At 37.5% G+C, this 25,591-nt stretch overlaps 1 protein-coding gene across 2 annotated transcripts in view; it reads left to right on the forward strand.

The window, feature by feature from the left end:
- The window catches only part of WWOX (WW domain containing oxidoreductase), a 480,538-nt gene that overhangs the window by 101,253 nt on the left and 353,694 nt on the right, over positions 1–25,591 (forward strand). For both annotated transcript variants that reach the window (XM_002197310.6, XM_041718555.2), the window contains 2 exons: positions 5,500–5,685; positions 9,304–9,568. In XM_002197310.6, the coding sequence (XP_002197346.4) occupies positions 5,500–5,685; positions 9,304–9,568 (451 nt within the window). The remainder of the gene's footprint in view (positions 1–5,499; positions 5,686–9,303; positions 9,569–25,591) is intronic.

Here is a 25,591-nt window from a genome sequence, read left to right on the forward strand (position 1 = left end):
AATTACCAGATTCTGGATATTTTCATTGCTGCTGTCTCTTATTAATTTCTGAATGTGCAGGATGACGTGGGGTTATTTTGGTAGTTATCCCCTCATTGCATATGTAAGAAAAAATAATAAAGGGAAAACCATGACTAATGGGTGTTTTCTGTTTAGTTCCAAATCTGTTGAGACCTCTGTTCCTTCTCCAAACATTTGTGAAATTGTACACTGAAGATCCTAGAGAGGTAATGAGTAATGATTGAGGGATGGCTGACCTCTGTGGCAGTATGCAGATGATGTATTAGGGAGGCACAGGAGCAGCTGCTCATAGTAATTCCCATGGATGTGTTATAAAGGAAGAATCAGAACAGTTTCAGTCCACTCCTATTAATCTCTTAGAAGTGGGGCAAAAGTATTTGCTGATCAACAGTGTCAAATCCTGCAAAGAAGTCCAGCAGGATGAATTGCAGAGAATTTTCCTTGCTTCTAGCAGGAGGTCATCCATCAGGGCTCTGAGTCCTGTGTTAGAGGCTGGCCTTAAAATGAAGCCTGTCTGACAAGGATCCACATTTCTGTCAGTTGGCAGTTGGTAACAAGGGTATTTTTGCTGACCTTTTAGCCAATATTTTTAGAAGAAGGGAAGTTAAACATTAAGCATTTGTTTCTGAAATTCATTGAGTTAAGCAGTGCCTTTTTTTTTTTTCTTTTACATTGAACCAGTAAATATTTAAGTATTTTTGTATCAGTATTAGATTATACATGGTTCTGAGTTATCCTGCTGCTGTCTGAACCCTGACTTAGTGATTTTCGTGTTGCTTGGTTTCCTGTCAGTACTGCCTGTAAAACCGAGGGGGATTTCTGGAGATGATTGTTTAATTTACCCATTTTCTGGAGAGCCATAAGCTTCTTTTGCCTGTTGGATATTCCCTTTGTGTATCTAGGCATTCCCTCATGGAAAGAAGTACAACTTTCTGACTTTCAGAGAAAGCGACCTGGGTGTTCAGGGTTATGGGGTGGAAAAGTTTGGTGGGCTGTGACTTTGCTGCTTTGTGGAAGAGAAGTCACAGCTCTGCCTTCTTTACTGGCCGTGACAGAGGTCTACAGTTGCTTATGGGACTTTGGGGATATGGTGAGGCCTTTTCTGTTGAATTTCTGTGTAATTCCAAACAGTGTGAACTTTTCAAATCGCTTGAGAAGTGCCCCAGATGGTGTGACATTCTGCTTCATGGGAAGATTTGAAAGTATTCCCTGTGCATAGTCTCTGGTTAACTATTTCATTGCGTTTGAAATGGGAGAACACCAAAGCCAAGAACTCTGTTGACATTTTGGTGGTGTTTGTTTAACCTCCTAGTGCACAGGCTACATTTGTTGAAAAATATTATTCTTACCTTTGCAAATCATCAGTAATTAATTCCCTTGGAAATATCTACTGCTGCACACAGCCAGCTTGGGAGGCTGCTGACAGATCACAGTTTTACATCAGGTGCTAACAAATTGATTATTAAATTTCATAACTAACTGATTTATAGCAACAATTTAATTTCTGTATCTCTCTAATGTATTCACTTACTGTATTTCCAGATAGTGCAGAGGATCTGGATTGCTTAGTTGCTTCTAATGCTGAATTGTGCACAGCATGTGAGATCTGAATGACTTCCCCAGTGCAAAGTATCACGGGCTTTGTGAAGTGCACAGAATATTAGCTGCATTTCAGCTCAGATAGTCACATTTAAGATTGTCCTGGCTGATTCTTTTAAACTTTCACTAAGCTGTAGGTACACTTACCAGCACGGTGAGGCTTTTCTGGGATTGCTGGGTAGCCTGCAGTTGGAGCAGGCTGTTCCTGAGTCTCAGGAAGCAATGACTACCTGAAATAACGGGGCAGATCAGGTCCCAGTGCCACCTAAATGGCACTGGTAGCCCACATTAGCTGCCTTGGTGGGATGTAAGTCACTGCCTGAAGACATTTTAAGGAGACATAGAGGCAAATTTTCATAACACTCTGCAGGGTCCTAGCTGTAGCATTTCCAAAAATATCTCATGGGTGTCATGGTTAAAGGGAGCACTTGGTCATGTTGATAGCAGGAGTAAACACTATGGAAAATTTCCTTTGCTGCTGACATCCTTTGTTGGCCTTAGCCGTGCCTTTGATGTAGAATTACAAACTATTTTAAACCGAGGGGGGATTTTTTTTTTTTCCTTGGGCTCAGGAGAAAGCCTCACACAGATTGCAGCAATGTTTTTAATGAACTTGTGAAATCAAGGTCATAGTTCTGCTATCACTTGAAAATACTCCTGTCATAAAGCAAAGCTGCAGTGCCAGATGTGTGGTGTGAATTGTCACGTATCTTAAAATTTTTGTCCCTGCATAATTATACGTTCAGTGACACAGAGCTGTGCACCACTGAGATTAGAATCTGTCATCTGTGGCTGAAATTCATAACTGCACAGTGGCTGTTACCCAGGTAATCTCATTCATTTCCTGGTGTGCAAATGGCTGGGTCACAAAAACTTAGATGACAATTTTCAGTAATTGGACCTTTGTTAGCAGTCTGACGAGAGACACCGATAGCTTAATGGATGTGGATCCAAATCTGAGAGGTGGCTTTTTTCTGAGTGAAATGAAGCACAACATCAGTGTCTAGTCATACAACACTTTACGTTTCTTTTCTGTGGAGTTATCTAGGAAAAAATCCTTTTGTATTTAGCATCTAGTACTAATTAAAAATAAAGGACTTTAATAGGGGATCTGATACAAACTTTTCACTATGATAACTGTTTAAAATGTTTTTGTATTTATTTTTCTATTTCTTTACAGATTTTTTTACAATAAAATGTTGTAAATAATGTTAATTTTACAGTCTCTTAAAGCTGATTTACTTTTGCTTTGAAAAAAATGAGAAATGGGCTTTGAAAAATACAAATATCATAAAATGGACTGAAGCATAATTTTATTTCTTTTATAAAATCCAAATAAATTACCTAAAAATTTAAAAAAGGCTAAACTTTATACTTTTATAGTTCTAGAATCTTCTTTTAAATTAATTGAACTGACAGATTTAAGTATAAAGTGTGTATTTCCCTTCTGGTAGTTATTGTGTAATTATTATTAATAATTAAGGATACTACAGTTTGGATAGGTAGAATATATGAATCCTTTCTGTCTGTGAGATGTTACTTCCTAGGGTACATAACGATTATCAAATAGAATGATGATATTTTAAAAAGTGTCATATTTGTTTTGGAAAGAATGGTGAATGTATTTTTGGTATTGATGCTGAATTCTCGTGCTGCAGTTCTTATACAGGAGGCTCTTATACCAAAAATTGCATCTGTGTTGGAGAAACTTGTTCCTTTTTTTCCCAGCAGATGTACAAATCTGTAAATTAATTCTTGCTGAAGCTTTTCATAAAGTCTCACAAGAGGTGATGAATCATCCAGAGTTCCATGCCCTCTAAAGCTTCAAGCAGCTTTGTTTTCTTCTTGGCAGATGCATCTCAAAAGAGGCAAATAAACTCTGGTTTAAATAATTTTGATTGAAAGTGCCTTTAAAGATCTGCTACCTTCTATAGAACATGATCCTGCAGAATTCAGTGAATATCCTGCTTCTGCTGTGTTGAGTGAGGCTGCAAAGATCAAAGAGCTGCCTTTTTTTGCCATTTGATTTGAACAGAAAGAACTTTGCCTTTGTAAGGACAGTCCCTGTTTATCTTCAGTTTCTTTGGTGGGTGCAGTATGTATGCACAGATATTCTGTCTATGGGTGTCACTGCCCAAAAGGAAAATCAGAAAGCCAGCACTTCAGACACTGAGCTCTCAGAGAGCACAGATGTTTCACTCTGCTTCTGGAGCTTTTGCTTAAAATTTTCCAAGTAGGCAAAGGAACAGATAATTGATTGTTAACTTTTTATTGAAGCACACTACACTGGCAACTTCCCAACAGGCTGGAAGTCAAAATTTATTTTAATAAGAAAATACAGCCCATCCTTCTGCATTTTTTTCAGTATTCAGCTAAGGTGTGTTTGATTCCCCCTCAAATGTTTTTTTTTGAAAACTGAGCTATCAAAATCTGGTTATTTGAAATGTACCTGAAGGAATATAATTACTTAGGCTGGTTTGACAACCTGGGGCTTCATGTTCCACAATATTTTCCAGAATTCTTTCTGCAGATGCTTGGAATTGCAGTATACATGTCCTTCAATCGTGTGGGGAAAGGTTCTGACTCTGTGTCTGTATGTGAAGGCTGTGAGGAGACATTTGAGAAGACAGAGAGCAAGCAGTTATTTTTCCTAATTGTGCTTCATTTATTACCTTCAGAATTAGAGTTTATGCTGTGTGTTGATTTTGTCTCATGGGATTTCAGTAAAGACATAATAGGATGGAATAGGCTAAACAAATGTGACAGATCTTAATATTCTGGTGTTAGGACATCACAAGTGTTAGTGCAGGAATTTTTGGCTGTCATTATTTTGTGTGACTTTTCCAAATTTAATATAACCAGGGTAAGGGATGCCAGCTGCAGGCTCTCCAACCTGAGGTCCTCAGCTCAGGTAGAGCTTGCTGAGGTCTGCTGCATCAGGCTCTGACTCAAGGGCAAGAACACGCTGTCAGTGCCAAGGTTTGCTCAGAGATGATGCAATCTAGCAAATGCAGATCCATCCCAGGTCTGAGGACCAGAGACTTTGCTGTGTTTCGTAAGGGTTTGGAAAAAGACAAGAAAGAACAGAAAGGGCGTTTGTCCTTGGCCTTGCTGTGGAGGTTGGGAAGGCTGCAAGGTGCAGTATCCTGAGATTACACTGGAGACCTCAAGGAATTTGAAGTTTTCTGGACCAGTTTTTTGAATGAGAGAGGTATGTGCCAGCCTAGGTTCTTTTCTAGCTTAGTTTGGTAGAATCTTACCCTTTCATTTCAAGTTCCTTTATCATGCTATTTCTATTTAAACTGGGTTAGGTGAGTTCAGTGAGGAAGGATTCTGTCTCAAGGATCTCATGTGTATAATGTATTCAGATTTTCCACTAAAGAATACAGCTTCTGGAAAATGTTTTTATTTTTCCATCTCAGTGTTGCATTTTTTAACAGCATACTTCATCAGCTGCAGAAGTATAAAATGTGTACATGTGCCCTTTTACATTGTGTCTTTATTTCTTAATCATTCATCCCCTACCAATTGTGCAGGTGTCATGTACCCCATACAGGAAAGTGGTAGGAGTTGCTCAGCCCCCAGGAAAAGTTTATTTTCTAAATGCTCCAGATGGAGAAAGTTTCCCAGTTGGCAATTGGGAAAGCAGTGATAGTGCTGTGTGGCATTTTGCCTTTTATTCTGTACCCTTTCTCCAAGGGTGTGTCACTGTGGGGCTCAGCTGGTCCCTGAGTGGGGCTGCTGGAAGCACCTGAAGTCAATCAGCTCCTTCCCACAGAAACCAGCCAACCAAATCCCTCACACCAGCACCCTGTTCACAGATGGGTGTAATTACTCTTATTTAATTGAGATTTCTTTGTCCTCTTTTGGTTTTTTCAGGCCCCTCCACATCCTGATCTGCAATGCTGCCGTGTTTGGTGCTCCCTGGTCCTTGACAGAGGATGGCCTGGAGTCCACCTTCCAGGTGAACCACCTGGGACATTTCTATCTTGTCCAGCTTCTGGAAGATGTTCTACGCCAGTCGTCTCCTGCCAGGGTTGTTGTGGTGTCCTCTGAGTCCCACAGGTTGGTAAACGTTAACTTTAGTTCTGCTGGAATTGTTAATCCTTAGAGAATGAAACAGTTTGGGCAGAACCACAGAAGTTTCTGAAAATGAAGGTCTTTGCTCTCAAGCATTTGCCTTTGAATAATCTTTGTAAAAATAGAAGCATTACTAATGCCTGTGGATGTTTCTGGCATTGGCTCTGTTGCTGGATAAAGCATGTTCTAGTTGTATAACAGTATGTAGATATTTTTTTGATCATTCTTTGTGTGAATGCAGATTTTCGCTGCGTTTCAGACCACTCATTGATTTTGTGAGGAGATGGAATAATAATTGATTAAATCTGAATGGCATGACCTATATTGATTTGTCATTCAACAACTTCAACATCTTAGCAAAAAGAATGTGCAGATATTTTAGCAGGAGAAACAATGCAATTAAAAACTGCTAGATGAAATCCAGTTGTTTTATAATGAGAAATGAGGGAATTCAATGCAGACATTAGCTGTATAATTGTAAAATGGGAAGTAGTGTAGTTAATACATATTACAAATCTGGCTAGGTCTCTTTTGGTAAATTTTTTAATTAAAATGTTAGATGCTCATCTATTCTGCTGCCAGGAAAAGTGCAGTTGGTAAAAAAGATGTTGATGAGATTTGCCTTATTTCAGATGTGCTTGTGTTTTTGTGTGAATAACTGAAAATATGGTTTTGATTTAAATAAAGTTCCTTGTGCAAAATAAATGCCCCAGTTCTCAATTTTACTGGGCACCAACCACTTACTCCTTGCTGATTCAATCCAAGAACTGCAGGATTAAGCCTATAACATCCAGCTTTAAACACTACTGTTGATTTCTATTTCACTTTTGGTCCTGTGCAGCAGCTCTAGCAAACTAAAAGGAAGAATGTGAGAGTGCCTTTTTTTTTTTCCCTGTCTTCATATTTCTGAAATGTTTTAGTGACCCAGAAGGAAGCTTATTTTTTTTAATCATGTTTCCATAAAATGTAACCCCAGGGACCTGGTAGAGAGAGACCAGCCAAGGGTCGGGCTGAAACCTTTATCACTTCCAAACACAGGGGCTTATGGTATAAATGACACACTGCAGATAGATTTACTTTTACCATTTTAAATTTATGATGGCTGAAATGAAAGGAAGCAATAGAAAATGCCAGTAATAATCCTCCCCACTGTTAAAAGACATGAAATGTCTAGTAATTAGGTGGTAACAAAATCTGGACATCCTTATCTTTGCAAATCACACCAGGTTTGTGGAAGCAAGTAGCAGAGTCCTGTTAGGAGTGAGGGCAGCTACTGCAGGGCAGGCGAGATAGCTCTAGAAATAAATCTGCCAACTCCAATCACTTGCCAGATGTGGAGGGCACAATGGGATATGTATAAATGAGCTGTTATTTAATGGGAGATTATGTTGAATTGTCAGCTGCTTGTTCCCCCTTGTAAGTTTGTATCTCTGATAGTATTTTAAATGACATCTTTGTTTTTCACTGCATTAAGTGCTGTGTGTAACCAGGGCTCTCATCTCTGGACATCTTTATCTGTGTTTTTGAAACCATTTTGAAAGCGCTCATTGCCAAGTCAGAGAGAACAGCCAAGGTTGACAGAGGCCTATAAGGAAATAAGTAACAGTCTATGTTTGAATAAAATAATTAACACAACTAGTAAATTTCCTTTTTTTTAAGGAGGCCGGAGAATGTCTTGCAGCTTATCTTATCACTTAGACTGATCATTGTAAATAACTGTGCTTTCCCCAGCCCCCAGTCTGTTTAATGGGAAGAAGTTTATGTAAGGAGTTAGTTAGGTATTATTAGGTGGTCGTTCTTTCTGACCTACTTGAGAACTCTGAGCTGTAAACCATGTTGTAAAACAGAAGTGTTGGTATCTAATTACTTCCATAAACCTTGACTGGATCTTTTTGCTGGAGTCAAGACCCCCTGTTAGGGCAAAAATCAAGTCCCATGTTTACAGAAAATGCTATCCTGCACTGCTCCAAGGCAAAATATTTATTTGCCTCTTTGGCTCTTAGTTCATTTCTAGCTACATCTCTGGATTCAGCACAAATGAGTTCTGTTTAAATCAAGCTTTTGGGTACTTTAAGCCCATAATACTAAAATCAGAATAATAAGTAGGTTGACTTTCTTTCTGTCTTTATTTCTGTGTTGTTAACTTGATTGTACAGCCATTATTCCCCTGAATTCATTGAGATTGACTCACATAAGCACACTTGCAGGACTGGACTCAAAATATGCCACCGTGTTTCCTTTATACAGTAGTACACAAAGAGTTTTATTTATAGATTATTTTTGGTGTCATAAGTGATTACTTGTGGAATGAATATAGGAAATTCCTCCCAGAATAGTCCTGTAATTTCAGAAATGTATTTTATCCAACTGAAAATTATGAAAGAGAAATTTTGTTGTTGAAATTGAAGGGCTAATTGTGCAAGACACAGAACATCCTGGATTCCTCTTGAGTTCAAATACTGCATTGCATTTCTCTGAGCGTATTATAATTCTGCTCACAGAATGAATGTAGAAATTCCAGCTGATCTCTTCATTTCTGGGCATGTGATGCAAAATTAGTAAAGATATTTTAAAACATTTTTCTAGTGTGTACTATAATTATGTTTATCCCTGTTCTCCCCAGCTGATTCTGAAAACTGAGTATTAAAAAGAGCTTGCTAAATCCTTTTTATTTTTAGTAGCTCCTCTGAATGAAACATAGATCTGTAACTAAATGTAGTATTATTTTCTAATATTAAGATATAAGTAAATTAATAAATGAAATTGTAAGAACTGGGAGGAGAAATGCTTTATGGAAATTTCCTTTTCTTCATCTAAATGTCTTTAGAACATTCACTACTTTGTTTCTTTTCTTTTTTTTAATAACAAACAGCTGGTGTTTAATGACTCTGTCAGACCCAATTAAAAAACGTCAACTAGTTACTTTGATTTGTGTTCAGCCATGCCATGGGTATACTTAAAAACATTATGCTCTGCCAGAGCTCATTTTGGCTTTGTTTACATTTATCTTTTAAACATATAAGACTATTGATGGCAAGTTACCAAGGTTATAACCCCTTTATATTCATCAATTTTTAATCTAAAAAAGAGCTTAAGAGGCAGTGAGACTCATCCGTAGTTACTTGAACACTTAAATGCAAGTGTGCTCTGTGTGAGCACTGGATGAAATGAAATGATCAGGGGATGGGAAAAGAAAAGGTGCTGGGTTGCTCTGCTTTTAGTTCAGAGTTATTTTATCCTACATTATTTCCTCCAAGCTGATCATGCTTTTATGGATATATGGCAAAATAATTTTTATTTTTTTAAGTTTAAAATAAAGTGATTTGTAAGTGACATACAATGTCTTTAAACCATCAAAGTGTTTTCTGAGTTGTATTTATTTATTGTTTGCTGTTTATAATGACCCAATAATTTTACTGCCATATTATATGGGACTGTTCTTTGGGTTTCGGGCAATTTCCAGTAGATGCTTTCAGCTGCTAAATAAGCTGCTGTTTTATGTTAGTTCTGGCCAGGATCTACTCTGTTGTCTACATTTTATATTGTTCTTAATGAGAGTGAAAGTAACTCTGGGGTATCTGAGGCATATTTACTGTTTCTCAGATTTACAGAAATTAAAGACTCCTCTGGAAAGCTTGATTTCAGCCTGCTTTCTCCACCCAAGAAGGAATATTGGGCTATGTTGGCCTACAACCGCTCCAAGCTTTGCAATATCCTGTTCTCCAATGAACTGAACCGACGCCTCTCTCCCCACGGGGTGACTTCCAACTCAGTCCATCCTGGAAATATGATTTATTCCTCCATTCATCGCAATTGGTGGCTGTACACTCTGCTGTTCACCTTGGCTCGACCTTTCACCAAGTCCATGGTAAGTGAGTGCCATAAACTATTTTGTGCATCTCCATTTTTTCAAATCGGGGCAAAAGAGTTGTGAAAATCCAGCTGTTTCTATCTACCTCTTGCCTTTTATAACCACAGTCCTGATTTTAATGGCAAAAATCCTGCCAAGACAGTGCTCTAGAAGAGAATTCTTCAACAACCTGAGATTTACTTTGTCAGTCTTCTGTTAAGAAACCTTCTAAGATGGAGTGCATGACTTTGTTTGCATATATGATTTTCATTGTGTTTAAGTACATCCTGTGTCTTAGGTGTGGGATAGTTTAGAGTTATTTCTGTGCTCAGGATACGTAAAACATCAAAAAAATTGCTTTGGCTTTTAAGTGGGATATGTTGACTGCATTTTTTATGTAAACAGATGCCCTAGTTAGAAAAGATACTACAGACGTTATTAATGGCTGAGGGAAAGTGCTTTCAGTGGTAAAAGCACCTTCATTCATATTTAAAAAAAAGGCAACAACCCAACAATTTTCTTGATTTTTACAAAGTGCTGAAGACAATGGGTGTTTTCCATTTGTCTCCATTGGGTTTTGGACTGGAACCATGACATAATGAAAGGCTTTGCAGTTCTTCATTGCCAAGGTTATGAGTCTTTATTATGTAAGAATTTGCAGCACCTCCAGCACTTGGAGAGGTTACTTTGATGCTTTGAACCACTGAGCCAATTATTTATTAATAGTCCAAAGTATTTTTTAGGCAGAGAATGACATTTACTTCATTGAGAACTGGCTTCCTTTAACCTTTAGGCTGTTTTTCATTCCTTTTTCACTGACCAAGAAGGGTGTTCCCAAAAAGAGGAGCAGGGAGAAGGAGTCTTCCTTGAATGTTTGCTTCTATGAATCAGGAAGATGAAAAGATCCATATCCCTGCTGAATCTTAATTTATACTGGGATTACATGTGTGGAAAACGGAGGGTGTTTAAAAATCTGATTATGTGTCTGTAAAAGAAAAATACTGGATCATCAGTAAGGCTGTGGAGAAAAAATATAAATACTTCAGTGTTGACCAGGTGTCATTCAGGAGAGCCCTCACACCTCCAACCTCTGGCTGTATTATAGCCTGTACATATGCAAAGCTTATTTATGTCCACAAGATTGATACTTGATTGCTCTGGCACCTTGGGACGAGTAATAATATCTTTCAACAGCATGGTTTTTTGACCAGGACCTATAAAACCAGGTCTCTGCTGTGTTAGGGATTGTTTGTAAAACAAATTCCTAAGTTCTCCTGAGAATGTGTAAGTGAATGTTATCAAAACCCTGTGAAAAGGATCCAGTCTGTGGATGTTTATGCATTGTTAGTTTTATTTACTCTGACATATTTTCACAAATGGAATCTTTTGTGTTTGTTACTCAGGGAATCTCATATTCTAAGTAACAAAATAAAACACTGATGCTAATTTTGAATTCTTTAAAATAATTGATAGATTTTTAAATAGTGTCTATTAATGGGTATTACATATAAGAATACAAAATACAGGACAAAGATATCAGCACTCAATAACAGTGGACTCTGGTCTAACCCAAATCATTTCTGTAAGTCCTTCATGTTTGTATTTCACTGAGGTTATTTGAATGTCGTGATGGAGGGTATGAGCTGAGGTTAAGCATCAGTTTTACAATTCATATTCTGATATGAATTATGTTCCCCTGAACTCTACCAGTGTTTCAGCAGCCAGTAAAACTAGAAAAGTGCCCCTTTCTGGGTATGCAAACAAGCTGAGCTGAAATTCTCAGCATCATCAGTGTAAGAGGTTCTATTTTAAGGCTTGTAGGGAGCAAATGATTTGCTGCTGCTGCTTCTTTTTTAGGGATTGTGCTGTTATCAACCAGTATAGACTTTGTTGGGGATTTTTTTCTGGGCTTCCTTTCCTTGTTTCTGTGGCAGCTCACCCTGGAGTTAGGATGAGTGTTTTGGTGAGAATGTTGGGAGTGATCTCAAAGCTTTACAGCTGCAGTCCTAAGGTGGTGAGCTGCTCGTCCCTGAGCTGTCCAAGGATGTCTGCATTGCACAATGCAGCATGATGCAGCAGCATTTAAAGCAGCTCCAGCTGAGCTGGGCCCATCACTGGAGCTGATTTTGGAGACAAGGTTGTGTGGGCAGAGGGGAGGTTGGGCAGCCCAGGAGCCACACAGAAATGCCTGGACCTGTTTTGGTCTCTGAGACAGTAGCTTCACCTGCTGCAGAGTTTTGGTGTGTGGAGAGGCCAATCCTTCCTGGAGCCACTTTGAAACTGTTTGCTATGTCTTGATCTGCTGGGCTCCTGGAGTCTTATGTGTGTATATATCTCTGTGTGTGTATATATATTTATATATATATTTTTATATATATATATATGCGCACACAGAAACTGCAGCTGCACATACCTGATTCTAAGGCCTTTTTGTATTATTGTGGTATTCAGGAAATAGTTTGAAGTAGAGCAATGGAAACTGAAGACTATTCTTTCCTTTCCCATCAAAATATAAAATTCACAAAGATTTCTACACAGAAATTTAGAAGTATTTTGTAGAAAGAAATAGTTGCAAATGAATTGCCATTTTATTGTTCAAGTAACTGTAGCTCTACTAATGTAAAAAGGGCTCTTTTTTGCTTACCACTAAATAGTTACACAGTGAGTTGGAGATGCTTGGATTATAATTAAAATTGAAACAAGTGGCCACTGTGAAAAAAGAAATGGGAAGGGAAGCTCTGAAGGTAACTTTGTAGGCCGTGGTTATATTTAGCTGGTTTGATCTAAGGCTCTAGGGTTTTGAGGTTTTTTTTCTTTCTACCTCTTTTACTCTCTTCTCTCTTTCCCTCTCTCTTCAAAAACTGACTTGAGAAGTTTGAGGGTTTGTTTGGTTTTTTTTGTTTTAAATAAATGCTAGTCATTCAGAACCCATCTGATGTGTCATTATTTACATACAAGACTAAAGTTAAATACATTTATTGTAGGTTTTGAGCTTACACTGAGTGTGGTATCTGGTGTCACCCCCAGGTGATTTTCGGTGTACAAGGGCATATAAAATTATAAGCAGAGTGCCATTATCACACACTTGTAATAGTCTTACATAGACCCAAATATTTTTGTTGGCAGGTAACAGAGCAGAAAGAATATCATGTGTTAGAGTAGCAAGAGCTTAACAGATGTTTCAGTGAGCTACATTTTCAAATCCTTTTACATTAAGAAATAGCTGGGGTTTGGGGAAGTTCTGAGACTATTGGGTTACATTTCCTGTTGCAGTGCAAAGCCAGCCATTGTGTTGGAGTTTTAGCAGATGTGTAAACCCATTTTAATGGCTGGGAGTAAAACATTGGTTCTTTTGCTGAGATATCAATTACATTTATAAAAGCTCAACTTGTCACATTTAAAAGCATTTAGAAGTAGTAAGACAACTCTGCCCTTAATTTTTCACTGTGTAAGAGACTGATACTTGAAGGGTCTTTGATTTCTTCCTTCTCCCCCAAAGATAGTAATTTCCCAGAACTGAATTTTGTATTTAAAGTATTGCTGTTGAGAATTATAAGGAGCATTTCAAAGGGCCCAAAACTCTTCTACATGTCTAATTTTTATATAAACCCATGAATTCTTGTCAGTGGGGTATTTTCCCAGGGCTGTTTACGGCAGTAGCCCTGTATTGCAGTGTTCATACAGGCAGGAGGAAACCCCAGTGCCTAAAATGGCTTCACTGGCTTTGCTTTTGCCGTATGTTGGAATGTCTGAATTTAAATTTCATGTCATGATTTCCATGCACATCTAACATCAACTCAGAAATGTTATTCTGGCAAGAAATCAATCTGCATCTACAGGAGTGACTGCAACCTAATGATCACATCTGTTTGCTTTTGATAGAAGCCCAAAAGAGGCCCTGCAGCCTCATCACCTCTTTGCTTTCTCCCGTCCTTTGCTGAAGGAGCTGGAATTACCCTTAGAGCTGGGGATAAAATTCCCACTCCAAGCAAACATTTTTTGCTGTCCAAAGATCCGTGTGGGCTGTGTTGAGTTGATGTTGGCTTCCAGTTCTGAATTCACAGTTGAGGCCCAATTCTGCCCTCAGCTGTGCCTGCTCAGCCCAGGAGCAGCCTGGGCAGGGTGGGTATGAGTGTGTTCCTGCACAGAATTTGGCCTCTCTTTCCTTCCTTAAGACACTGCTGGAAATACACTGGGGTTTCTTGAAAAGCAAGAGGCAGCTCTTTTTGGAAAGAGCCTCGCAGTTCAGGTTTGATCAAAATTAGTTTCTTTTCTCAGTTGAGTTCTGGGCAGGAAGTGAAAGAGCATGGGAGAGTGAAAGGGAAATAGTCACCTACTGGATATTGGCGGCTGTAGTGGGTGAATAAATCACATGAGCAGTTCTCCTGGTTTATGGATTAATGCCTGAAGTGTAAATGTTCAAGTGATGCTAAGCCACAGCTCTCCTTTTTAACGTGCACATTTGTGGACCTTACCTCCAGTACCATGGAGGGAAAAATATTTTATTGAGTTCTGATTGTTTCCTTTCACAAAACTCCTATTTAAAATTGACTGAATTGGGTAAAAGAAAAGAAGGCTTATGTGGAAGAACATTTTGATTTGTTGTAATAGGATGGTAAAGAGATGCCTCCAAAGTAGTTGTTGATCATTCTGTGTGTCCTATCCAGCAATAAAATGTAATATAAGCTAGTTTATTATCAAACTTACATTTAACTGATACATACTTTAACTTGCTGCTAAAATAAATGTAGCATGAAATGTAAGGGCAAATTAAATTTGTCCCCTGTAACCTACACCACAGGAATGGAAAGTCTCTGTGGAAACTTATCCCTGTGCCAAAGTGAACAGGTCAGGACTGCAGTGACCAGAGTGGTGCTCAAGGCCAGCAGTGGCCACGGAATTTTCTATGTCCAGCATGTCCCCATAGCTGTTTGGGGAGCAGCTCTGTTTTTGTCCTGTAATTTCATGGAGGAAATAAGGAATTTCTTCTTCTCCCTGCCAGATCCTTGCAGAATTTCAGCAGTCTTTGTCAAGTATGTGGGCTGAAAGGCAGGGAAATATTTGGTCCTTGATATTTTATATTGCATATAATTGCATTAAGATTTTAAATTAAAAAAAAAAAAATCCCTATATTTCCAGACTGAAAAAGCCCTTTCTTATTGTTATTTCTTCTCTTTTACTCACCATCACTTATGGTGCTGAAGTGCACCTGGAGTGCTGTGGAGTCTCTGAGGTGCTGTGCAGCACTGATCTGCTCAGAATGTGTTTGAGAAACCATAAGGAAGGAAATTTCTGTTATGAGTGTTGAGGTGCTTGGGTGAAAGGAATGGTGTTGCCCTCTGATAGAAACAGCTGAACAGGATGTTCAGTTTTGGTTTTTTCTTGTCCATTTACTATGAATTTATTATTATATGTTTATACTATGAATTTATTAGTATTATGAATTTGCCTCATCCTTATGGTAGTATTGTGTTCTTTGCTCAAAAATTGATCAACTACTGCAACAACTGAAAATAAGGAAGGCTTTGATTCTCCATGGGTAAAGTTAACTAAAATTAGAACTGAGTTTGAAGAGACCATAAAAAAGATACTTTAAAAATTATTAGGCAGTGAAATTCTGTAGTTTTTGGCCTTTTTTGATTTTCACATTTATTTTACATATTGCTGTACAGATAATCTCTTTTTTGATGTCAGTTATTCCAAAAACATGTGGAGGTTTGTGAGGGAAAAAAAAAGTTTCTCTTTGTGGGAATCTGTGTTTTCATAGTGCATGGTTTTATTCTCTTTTGTCAGGGAAGAAAATAGCTAATTTAATAATAAAACAGCATTAGAAAATCTTCTAGATTTATATGTACAACCTCTTGGCCTCCCTTCCATCTGACCGAATAGAAATAAGGTCTTTTCTGTCAAAATGAGTGTGTGCTACTTTGCTCCATAAACACCATGTTAAAATTCTGGTTCTGTACAGGTTTATGGCACTTCTGGTTTTGTGGCCACACACAAAGAATTTTCTTGTGTAGTTCACATAAATTAATATTTTTTGACAAGCATTGCTAAGAAAACAGCAAAAGAATTTATCACAGAGCTTTGTGAGAAATAATTGGGAAGGAGAATATAAAGGGAAATACACTGCAAGGAACTTTCTGGGTGCATCACATACTTGAGTTGTAGAACCCAAAAACTATAAACATACATGTTCTTATGCTTTTTCTGGCTTTAGCCACCAACAGTAACTTTTGCTGGGAATAATCTAGTTTGAAATGAAGTCTTGATGACTTTTTTAAAAGCTGAAACAGATTGCCTCTATATTTCATGCATTTATTTAGTGCTAATGCCGACATATGTCTTAACTTGGGAAAGTGGCAACAATGGTCTGAACTTTTTTGATATTTTCTCGCCTGGATCTTAGCATAACTATGAACTGAGGTGGGAATTCTATCTTTGCTGCTGGTCTTCCTTTGTCCGCTCTTATCTGCCCTCAGATTATGCTAGAATATATGAATAATTTTAGAAGGTTTGATAAACAAAAGGACTTTCAGAGAATAATCCTGTACTTTCTGCCTAATCTTTGTGACCTGGCGAGCAGTGAAAATTGGTGTTTGGTATTACTGTGCATTGCTGAAGACCAAATGTGAGTGTGCCCAGAGTCCCCCGTTGGTTTTTGCTTTTTTGAGCTCCCTTGTCACCCCAGATCCTCCAAGTGCTGCAGGTGAGACCACTCAACCCTCCCTGTGACCTCAGAGTTCTTTATTTGTGAGCCTGAGCAAGGTCACTTACACATTTTGTTGTAAATAAAGTACTATGCAGACCTCCTTAGTTAACCAGCTAGCACATAAATCACAAGATTATTTATTTGCTTTAGTAACTAGAAAGTAATAGAGATAAAATTTTTATGAACAAGGTAACTGTAATCAAAGCAAAGTCAATGTGGTGTGGTTCTTGTATAATGATCCAGTGAACTGTTGCATTCTGGAAAGATAATCACAAATATTCAGTGATAAAGTTTGAGTTTCTAACTAGCAATGAGTTTTTAATCACTTTTTTAGAAAAATAATCCCTAAAAAGTCTTTTTTGAGGGTTGTTCATCCTGGGGAAGAGGAGCCCTTAGTACTTGCAGTACTTAAAGGAATCCCAAGGGAGCTGGAGAGGGACTTTTTTCCAAGGGTGTGTCAGGACAAGGGGGAATGGCTCCAAAACGATAAAGGGCAGGTTTGTTTCCCTGTGAGGGTGGAGAGGCCCTGGCACAGGTTGCCCAGAAAGGCTGGGTGTAATGATGATCCACACATCTGAAGGTCAGGAAAAAAAAAATGTTCAGACGAGGGTTAGGTTTTGTTTCTTTGATCCTTAAAGTTAAAATCCTCAGCCCAAAACGAAAATGGTAAATGGTAAAAGTAATGAAACTACATAATTGAATGTTGTTAGTCTATGTCATGTTTTTGATAATAACTCACAGAGCAATATAAATTTTGTGGATTCTAGAACATGGTTTATCTTTCCTCACATTTCTTTTTTCAAGTTTCTATTTATGAATGGATAGATGTTCAGGAAACCCCAAGCTTTTGTTGGCCTGGGTAGAATAGATGAAATATGAATTTTTTTTAAAAAAAGAACATAGTGTAGATCCTATGTTAGGGAACTATAATTAAAATACTTTTTCTTAATTGTGGGATGCAGTGCTTAGTTACCTTATTTCCCTAGAAGCCTTTGGATATCTGAGATGCTTTATTGTATCATGGTCTTTTCATTTCTCACTCTATCATCTTTGAAGAGGTGCCATACCACTTTAAACAGCTCACCAATCAGTTTCAGATGATGGGTTCTCTTTAATCATTTACATCCAGAGAAAGTCAAATATTCCTTAGGAAGCCAAAGTAATCTAACAGAATGTATAGTGTTTGTGCAGCTGGATATCTTATTTATTTGAAGTTCTCAGGGAAATCTCCTCTGACTTTACAAAAAAGATGGAAGAGTAAACAGCACCAGTATCCAAGTAATATGAGCTAGAAAGTCCCTTCTTTTAGAGAAAAGCCATTAAAAAATATATTTGCAAGATCCAAAAATAATAAATTATATCAAATACAGAGTGCTACATAATGTTTTTTCAATATTATTACTATTTCAGTATTCTTACTATTTTTACATGTGTGTATATATATATAAGTGTACCTACATATCTATCCATCTATAGAGGTGAAAAATATACTTGAGTCTTTAATATAGTTCATATTCCTGGATAGGTGAACACAATAAGAGTCTGTTTTCTGAAAAAAAAGATTCATCTGTTTGTTTTTTACTGTGTGACATGTCATTTATCATCATATTGGCATTCCCTGGACATAACTGCATAACTGAATTAACATTCCTAAAAACTTCCTTCCAGGAAAGCTATTGAAAATATATGTGTATGTACAGAAATATGAGTATTTCTAGGCTTTTGGGAGGTATCCCACTGTGATGCTAATAGTGTTTCTAGTTCCTGTCAGTTCTCTATTCCAGTTTGTTGTGTATATATAGGTATCTCTTTTTTCCTCCTGAGGAAGATTTGGGGGAATTTGCTGGGATGGTTTTGTTGTTTTTGGTGTTGTGTGTTGGTTTTTTGTTTCTATATATATTTTTTTTTTTGTGTAAAATATATTAGTGTGGTAGTTTCCTATTTTTTTCTTCCTAAAGGCAAGACTCAAACTTGCAGGATGTTCCTTGCCCAGCTTGGAGCATTGGCTAGATTTCCATGTGGAGGGAAATGGGTCTGTGGTTTGATGAGACTGTTTTAAGGAGTCTGTTCATTTTTCCACTGGATATTCACTGGCATTTTATACTTCAGTTCCTTCCATTGTATCTTAATCTGAGAGTTACTGAAAGGATTGAGTTAGATACTGGTCAAACCCTCAACTTCTTTCTCCTGTAGTCTTAATTATTTTATTGTCCCTGTGCATCCTTTCTAGAAAAGGGCTCATGTGTTTCTAAAGAAGGAGAAGAAAAGGGAATATGTGCTCCAGAAAAATTAATGAAACCAAAATGTTTTCCTCAATTTTATGCTAGTTTTGTTGCCAACACCAGTGGGAGATGATGTGCTGCCCTGCCTGTTCTCTTCCTTTACTTAACCTCCTCTCTTAAGTCTGCAGTTTCTCACTAAAGTTTTATCAAAAAAGGAAGAAAGTAGAATGTATGATTTTAAAAGTTGGTATAATATATATACATATATATAAAATTCAAGAATCAAATTGAATAATCTAAAAGGATTTGGCAAAAAAAGGACTTGACTCTGGCAGTTGAAATATTAGAATGGTTCTGTGTTTTGATATGTGTTAGATGACCTCAGTTTGTGAGATTTTCTTGTGAAAAAGTAGCAGATTTGCACTCATTCCCTTCAGAGGGAAGGTGGTCATAATAATGGACCATTCTGCTTAATTCAGTGTAAAAGTGCACCACAAATGATACCAGACATATTAGTTTTGCAGTAATCTGTATGAGGATTCGTAATTGGAGAATTTCTGAATTTACTTAGCTTTAAAAGTTTCTTTTGAAACTTAGGATACATGAGTCATTTGGATTTTCCAACCTCTTTATTTTGCTGTTTCTAGGAAATTGTTAGATCAGTAGCATCACTCCTATTTTAGCAAGGAGGGTGTCAGTAAGTATAAACACTGTAGTCAAATTCCATCCATTATTTTAGTGATGACGTGTTTTTGCAGTTATTAAGTATCACTATGGATATAGCACAGACTTCATTGCATGCCAAAAAAAAAAAAAATCTATACAAGGTAGTTGAGGAATTTTATTAATTGCAAAAGCATCACTTCGAAATAAGATAAAGATAGCTATGTTGGATGATGGATCTTAAATAAAAATAAAGTATCTTTTGATATGTAGAGGGAATTGTTTGTCTTGAAAAACAAGATCTACTTGTCCCAACCATGCAAGATTGACTTGTCAGTGCTGTAGATTTCCATCTCTTCCAGCACTACTGTCTTAAGGGCTGATATTTCTAAAAATGGAGGTATTTTTTTCCAAAAATGGAGTTGAGCAGATGTAAGAGTTGAAACATACTGTGAGCTTATTTTTAATCTTTGGTCACACCATTTCTTATTTCTTTGTTTCTCATAGATGGGTGTGCACATACAAATAATTGTGAGACTCCTGACTGGATATGGAAGCTTTTGCTCAGGTGTTGAGCACCAGGCTTGCTGGGAAAGGAGAAGTTTGACAATCCTTGTGCCGAACTGGCACATTAGCACTGATTCTTGATTGAATGTTGTACCTACTATTATGCAAAAAACCCTGAAGAGCACTTCAATTTAACAAGCTAGAGTATAAGAATACTTGGAAAGCCTAGGATTAAATTTTTCACTTAAGTTCAACAGTCTTGAATGTAGGTATTTTTCTGAGAATTATCTTGTCTCTCACTGTAATCTATTAATGAATACAATTAGGGTTTTTTCATTTTGTGAGAAAATTGGAAACACAATTTCTTTCCACTGAACAGCATTACTATTAAATTGTTGTCCTGAATTGTCAAACTTGCATTATGATGAATACTACCACTGCAAGAAAACTAATTTAGCACTTCAAGTAAAGCTAGCATCTTGGCAATTTTTTATGATAATGAATTTGTAACAGTGTAATTTAGAATCTGATTGTCTACTCACATCAAGCAGCTCATCCCATCTCAAATAGTGTGGTTATCTAACAGCATTAATTATGGAGCAGTGGCATGATCTGCAAAATGATACAATTGACAGTCAGGCTTCCCATGGCAGAGCAGGGTCTTGCCTCTGTAGGAAAGGAATTCCCCATTACAGGTTACCAAGGCAAAGGTCCCAAATTATCAGCAAGATGGGCATCTGAAAAGTCCTTTCCTCTTTCCTCTTGTGGATCACTGTGGTGACCATTCTGCTTGCAATATCGTGGCATAAATGTAAAAATGGAATTTTTTTTCATGTGTAACAAAACTAAAATAAGGGTTTTCAGGGAAATAAATTTATTGTATATAATAAGTAAACAGAATTAATTTAACCAGTTCTGCCAAGGAACAAGGTGTTACCTGAGCTGAATGAACAACATTGCTTGCATTTGATGAACTACTATGTACAAAGTGAGCCTTTCTCTTAGCTTTACACCAAAAGTGGTGATTTTGTGAGGAAAAAATGATGTGTTAACTTCTTTTATTCCCTTGATGAGAAATGTATGTGAATTTTCAACTTTTAAAGGCATTATGGTGCAAAGTATCAACAGAGCTGTCAGTTCCACTTGTGATATATATTTATTGTCTCCTTTTTGGCTTTGTGTTTCTAAAGGAAATGTTTAAATATAGAATGTCTTTTTATCGAAGCAACGGCTGAGCTTTTGGTGATGAGGTGAAATTTACCATTATTGAATTACATATGTGCTTATTCCACAATCAGTTATGTGGTGTTTTAAATGGTCTTCAGCTAAAGTCAATTAGGCTCTTTGGAACACAATCCAGACCATTGCTTGTCTTGGAAAATCAAATACTCTGTGTGTCTGCCCATGGCCAGCAAAGCTGAGCAATGCTCAGGGATTTTTCTGCTGCTAGGAAGGGACAGAACACTCATCTGAAAGTTTTGTCACTGTCCACAGCAGAGATTCCCGTAAATGCAGTCTAACTGCTGATCTGTTCCCCTGAAATAATGTTTATGGTTGGTAATGAAATGTGACTGGGCCAAATTGTGGTCATTGCTGTTCACTATCATTATAAAGAAAAAAGAACTTTGCTCTCCTACTTCTGATCCCTTCTGCTGGCAGATACATCCATGAATTAATGATATTGTAGCATTAAGAAGCAGGAAGGAAAGGCTTGTCCAGACCTAAAATGGAGACTTAGATCTGGAATCAAGTCAGTCTATTTGCTTCAAACATCTCTGCTGAAATGTTTGTAGTGTGTTGTGCCTTAATGCTTTGGGAGATATTTGCGAGCCCTTCCCAAGCATATATTCTGAATTTATTTGAATAACTTCCTTACTGTATAAGTGTCAGCAGTGAACAAATGAAAGCTTGTTCCATCTTCTTCGTTTGTTTGGTTTGTCATTTTCACAACTGCATTTGTTAGGGTAAATGCAGTTGTGTTACAACCGTGGTTTTCCAAACTTCTGACTTCCTCTGTGTAGTTGAGATAAATGAATTACCAATTTTCTTTGGCATGGTTTACTTCTTAAACTTTTTGGTGCCCTGGGAATTTTTTATGTTGTAAAATGAAACTTGGCTGATAACTGTATCAGAAGACAGAGGTGATTTTGCCTTCCTATGGAGACAGTCAGTAAAGCCACTGCAGAATATTGTTGTGTGGGTTTTGCAGGACTGGAAGTGGAGGTCTCTTGAACTAATTTGAAGTCTTTGCTAATTCTCGTGCTTTTGCCTGTGTTGTCCCCTTATCTCTGTCCAGGACTGTGATTCTGCTGTGTTTGTTAGCTGATGCCAAGTGAAAATGGCAAAGTCAGGGCTATCAGCGCTGTGCTTACTCCCACTTTGCCAGCAATGCCTGGCTAGAGGCTATTTTATCTGCTACACAATATTCATACAAATAAAAAATTGCCTGGACCGTTTAATGTTGTCTTTAAGAATATTAGATGAGCTACTTTGGAATGTTTTATGAAAAGCTGTGGATTAATTTTCTCAGCCATGACATGCCCAAAGACAATATGTGCTGCAGATGAACAAAATCTGGGCTGCAGATAACATTCCTACGGAAATCTCTGGGAAGGGATTGTTACACTGACCTGATGTCATTTCCTGCATTGTACTGCCTTAACCACATGTAAAAATTTATAAGGAGTTGAGAAATTCACAATGACCATTTTAATGTTTATAATGGCAAGTTTTGTCTAAGATAGTAACACAAATATTGAGGAGTAAATCATGGAGTTTCCTACAAAAAAAGCAAAATTTTAAGATGGTCGCTTGTTTCTTTTCTGATGGTAGTCAATGGCTAAAATCAAAATTCTCAGGACACATGTTCATAAATGCCCACACAGAAGGGAAAGTATTCTGCCTGTGTTCACTGTGAAAATAGCTGAAATAATGCTGATAGAAAAATAATTTAATTTGAGGTAATCAAATGTATAGAATTAAGTGAAGAGTTTGCTATTTTTTCTGAGTTTTCAGAAGATGACTATTTTTTCCTAAACATTTATATTGTCATTTTCTTTTTCAACATAAAGTATGTTTTGAATGGAGTCAGATAAAAATGCTTTATTTTTTCCTTATTTCTGCCCCACCCACCCCGTGCCTTTATCATATCAATAACAAGAGAAATAATTCTCAAATTCTACAAAGTCATTGGATTTCAGGGAGAATCTTCAGTCCCATAGGTGACTGTTTATAAAGTTTCCAAGTGTGGTCATTAATAGATTGATGGAAGCTGGTTCCTAGTTTTCATTGCAGTGAATCTTAATGGATGCCAATTAAAATATATTTACATATGTACTTGCAGTTCCCACCATAACATGGAGCCTGTAAGATGATTTATACTGACAGATACTGATTGTTGTTTAATTCTTCCTTTTATCCACATGCTTTTGAATTATGAATTATATCACTCCTTAAATCTTTGTTTGTTTTAGAGTAGGTTCTCTTTTTTTTTTTTTCTGCCTCTTGGCACACCATATATGCACTCGCAAGTGCTCGCAGTTTCAGCTGCATTTAAGGAAATATTGTTGTAAGGCTTTTATGTGCTGTACTTCAATCAGCTAGTGCCAGCAGTATCCCAATAGAAAGACCCTCAACAGACCATTTTCAGCATTTTGCTGCAATTAAACTCCTCTGGTTTTAGCCCTCAGGCAATTTAGTACCTTTTTACATATGCACATTATGAACTTTTGACCAGGCCCTGGTAGTCATATATTAGATAGCAGCTTTTGAAAGCAGACTTAACAAGTTCCTCAGAGTATTACAGCCAGAGTCAGTTGTGGAAAAGGTAATTTAACCAACTTGCAGTGAGGCCATTCAGAATTGTACTGATGATCCTAAATATGTCTCTTTTTTTTTTTTCCTTGTTTCCTCTGGAAGCTGGTAGCAAGAGCTCTCAAAGAATGTGATTGATCTTTTATTCAGTAGCTAACGAGGGCTGTGATTCTATTAGTGCTCTACAAGGCAAGGGAACAGTGATTTAATGAAGTGTCTGGCGAGCCGGTCATAGATTTATCCTGTTGTCTCTAATTTGTAGCGCCGTTGTGAGCGTAAAAGAAGCTGCACTCGCAGTGCCATTAGGCAGGTATTTCCTTAGCAAATTGTTGTAAGGTCAGGTGCAGTTATGTGGGAAAGGCAGTGCCTCAGCCCTGGGTGTCTGGAGATGACAGCAGCTGTGCGAGCGCGCTGGAGCGGAACCGGAGGATCAGGGGTCCGGCTGCCCGTGCAGGAGCAGCTGAACTGCCAAGGAGAACACTAATAGAGTCATAATTGGCCATTAGAACTGCAAAGGTGCAATAACATCTTCATACGAGCTGCCTGGTGCTAGACCTGGTGCCAGGTGCTGTGAGGTTCCGTGCTAGGCTGATCTGCTGGAGCTGCTTTTTTTAATTCTTAAAAATGACGCAGCGCGTCCTAATCGCTGCAGTACAACAGAAATATGAGAACATCAAAACTTGAGTTGCTTTAAAGTGACATTAATGTCTTCAGTACATTTACTTCGGCATGTAACCTGTCAGTCTTACTCAGAAACGATGCACTAAAATTTGCCATGTAGCTATGGATAAAATAATATCATAAAAATGCTTTGCCTTTCACTTAATTACTACTAAACAATGCATTTTATTTCTGTCAACCAAAGGCCACTGAATTTTTGTTTTGTTTTTCTTTGCTAGCCTGTAATACTATTCTGGCGATACCTGTAGTATTACACAGCTTTTTTTCAGCAATGTTTTTTCACAAATCTCTGAGTCCAAGTTAGCCATAGGCAGCCATTTTCAGAAAGATTTTTGGCTTTGCATTAATTGCTTGGTAATTTGAGAAGGAAATTATGGTATGGCTTTGTAGATTGTTGACGGGATCAGTCAAATATATCAATTCAAAAGTAATGCAAAATAATGAAGCAGATCTCATGTGCGGTTCTGTCCTAGCTAGACACAGAACAGTAGACAAATGAATGGCTTGAGATTTCTATGGCGTTTCCTGGTGGCAGCTGGAGAATTCCCATGTGGAAAAGTGGTCAAAGCTGGGAATTAGAGGGTAGGCAGAGATGATGACATGGGAGTGTAAGTCCCATTCTGTTTATGTCTAGGTCACATAATTGGGATCTCAGCCTTGTGTTCCAGGCTCTGTGCATAAAGGTAAAGAAAAGCTTCTGGCCCAAAATGCATCAAATCTGTTTTAAGGGAAATTGCAAAAATCTGTTGTGCAGTGGATGAAATGTGGATTTGGCAAACAGCAAGGAGACAGTACCATGATTACTTGTCTCCTTATATAATTATAGCACATGCTCCACCAAATAGTTGTCATTGTGCTCAGATGGATGATTGTATCTTTGAAAATTAAAATTTCTTCAGTTGCACAAGCCCTTGAACCCCTGTGAACCTGACACCCTGTGGTCATCTGGGACCCCTGTTAAATATACAGACACAGTTAGTCTAGAAAAAGAGATATTGGGCTTTTAAATGAACAGCAAGAGGATTTAAAACAGTAAGCCAAACTTTCTAATTTCCTAATATTGACACTTCTGTCCCTCACAATCTTATTATAGTATTATTCTCTGCTGATCTACCATTTCATCAAAAAGTCTACAATGGAACTAAAATCTAAGCCTTTTAGCCCATAGATCATTGCACTTGGTAAATGGCTTATTGCAGATTAGATAATGTGGTTCATAGCACATCCAAATCAATAAAAGGCTAGTCTGAACGTAGTAAAGTGCTCTCAGTCTGATTCTTTTTATTAAGTATATCTGCCATGAGCAAAGTGAAAATTTTAGTCTTTTTGCTTAACTTGATATAAGAAAAAGGTGTTGCTTCAATTTCTGCATGGTTGTTTTCTTTCCTAGGGAAGATCTGTCCCAGAGAGTTTAGTTGTTTTTTTTTTTTTTTTAATCAAAAT

Source organism: Taeniopygia guttata, chromosome 11 (assembly GCF_048771995.1).
Source record: "Taeniopygia guttata chromosome 11, bTaeGut7.mat, whole genome shotgun sequence".
NCBI lineage: Eukaryota > Metazoa > Chordata > Aves > Passeriformes > Estrildidae > Taeniopygia > Taeniopygia guttata.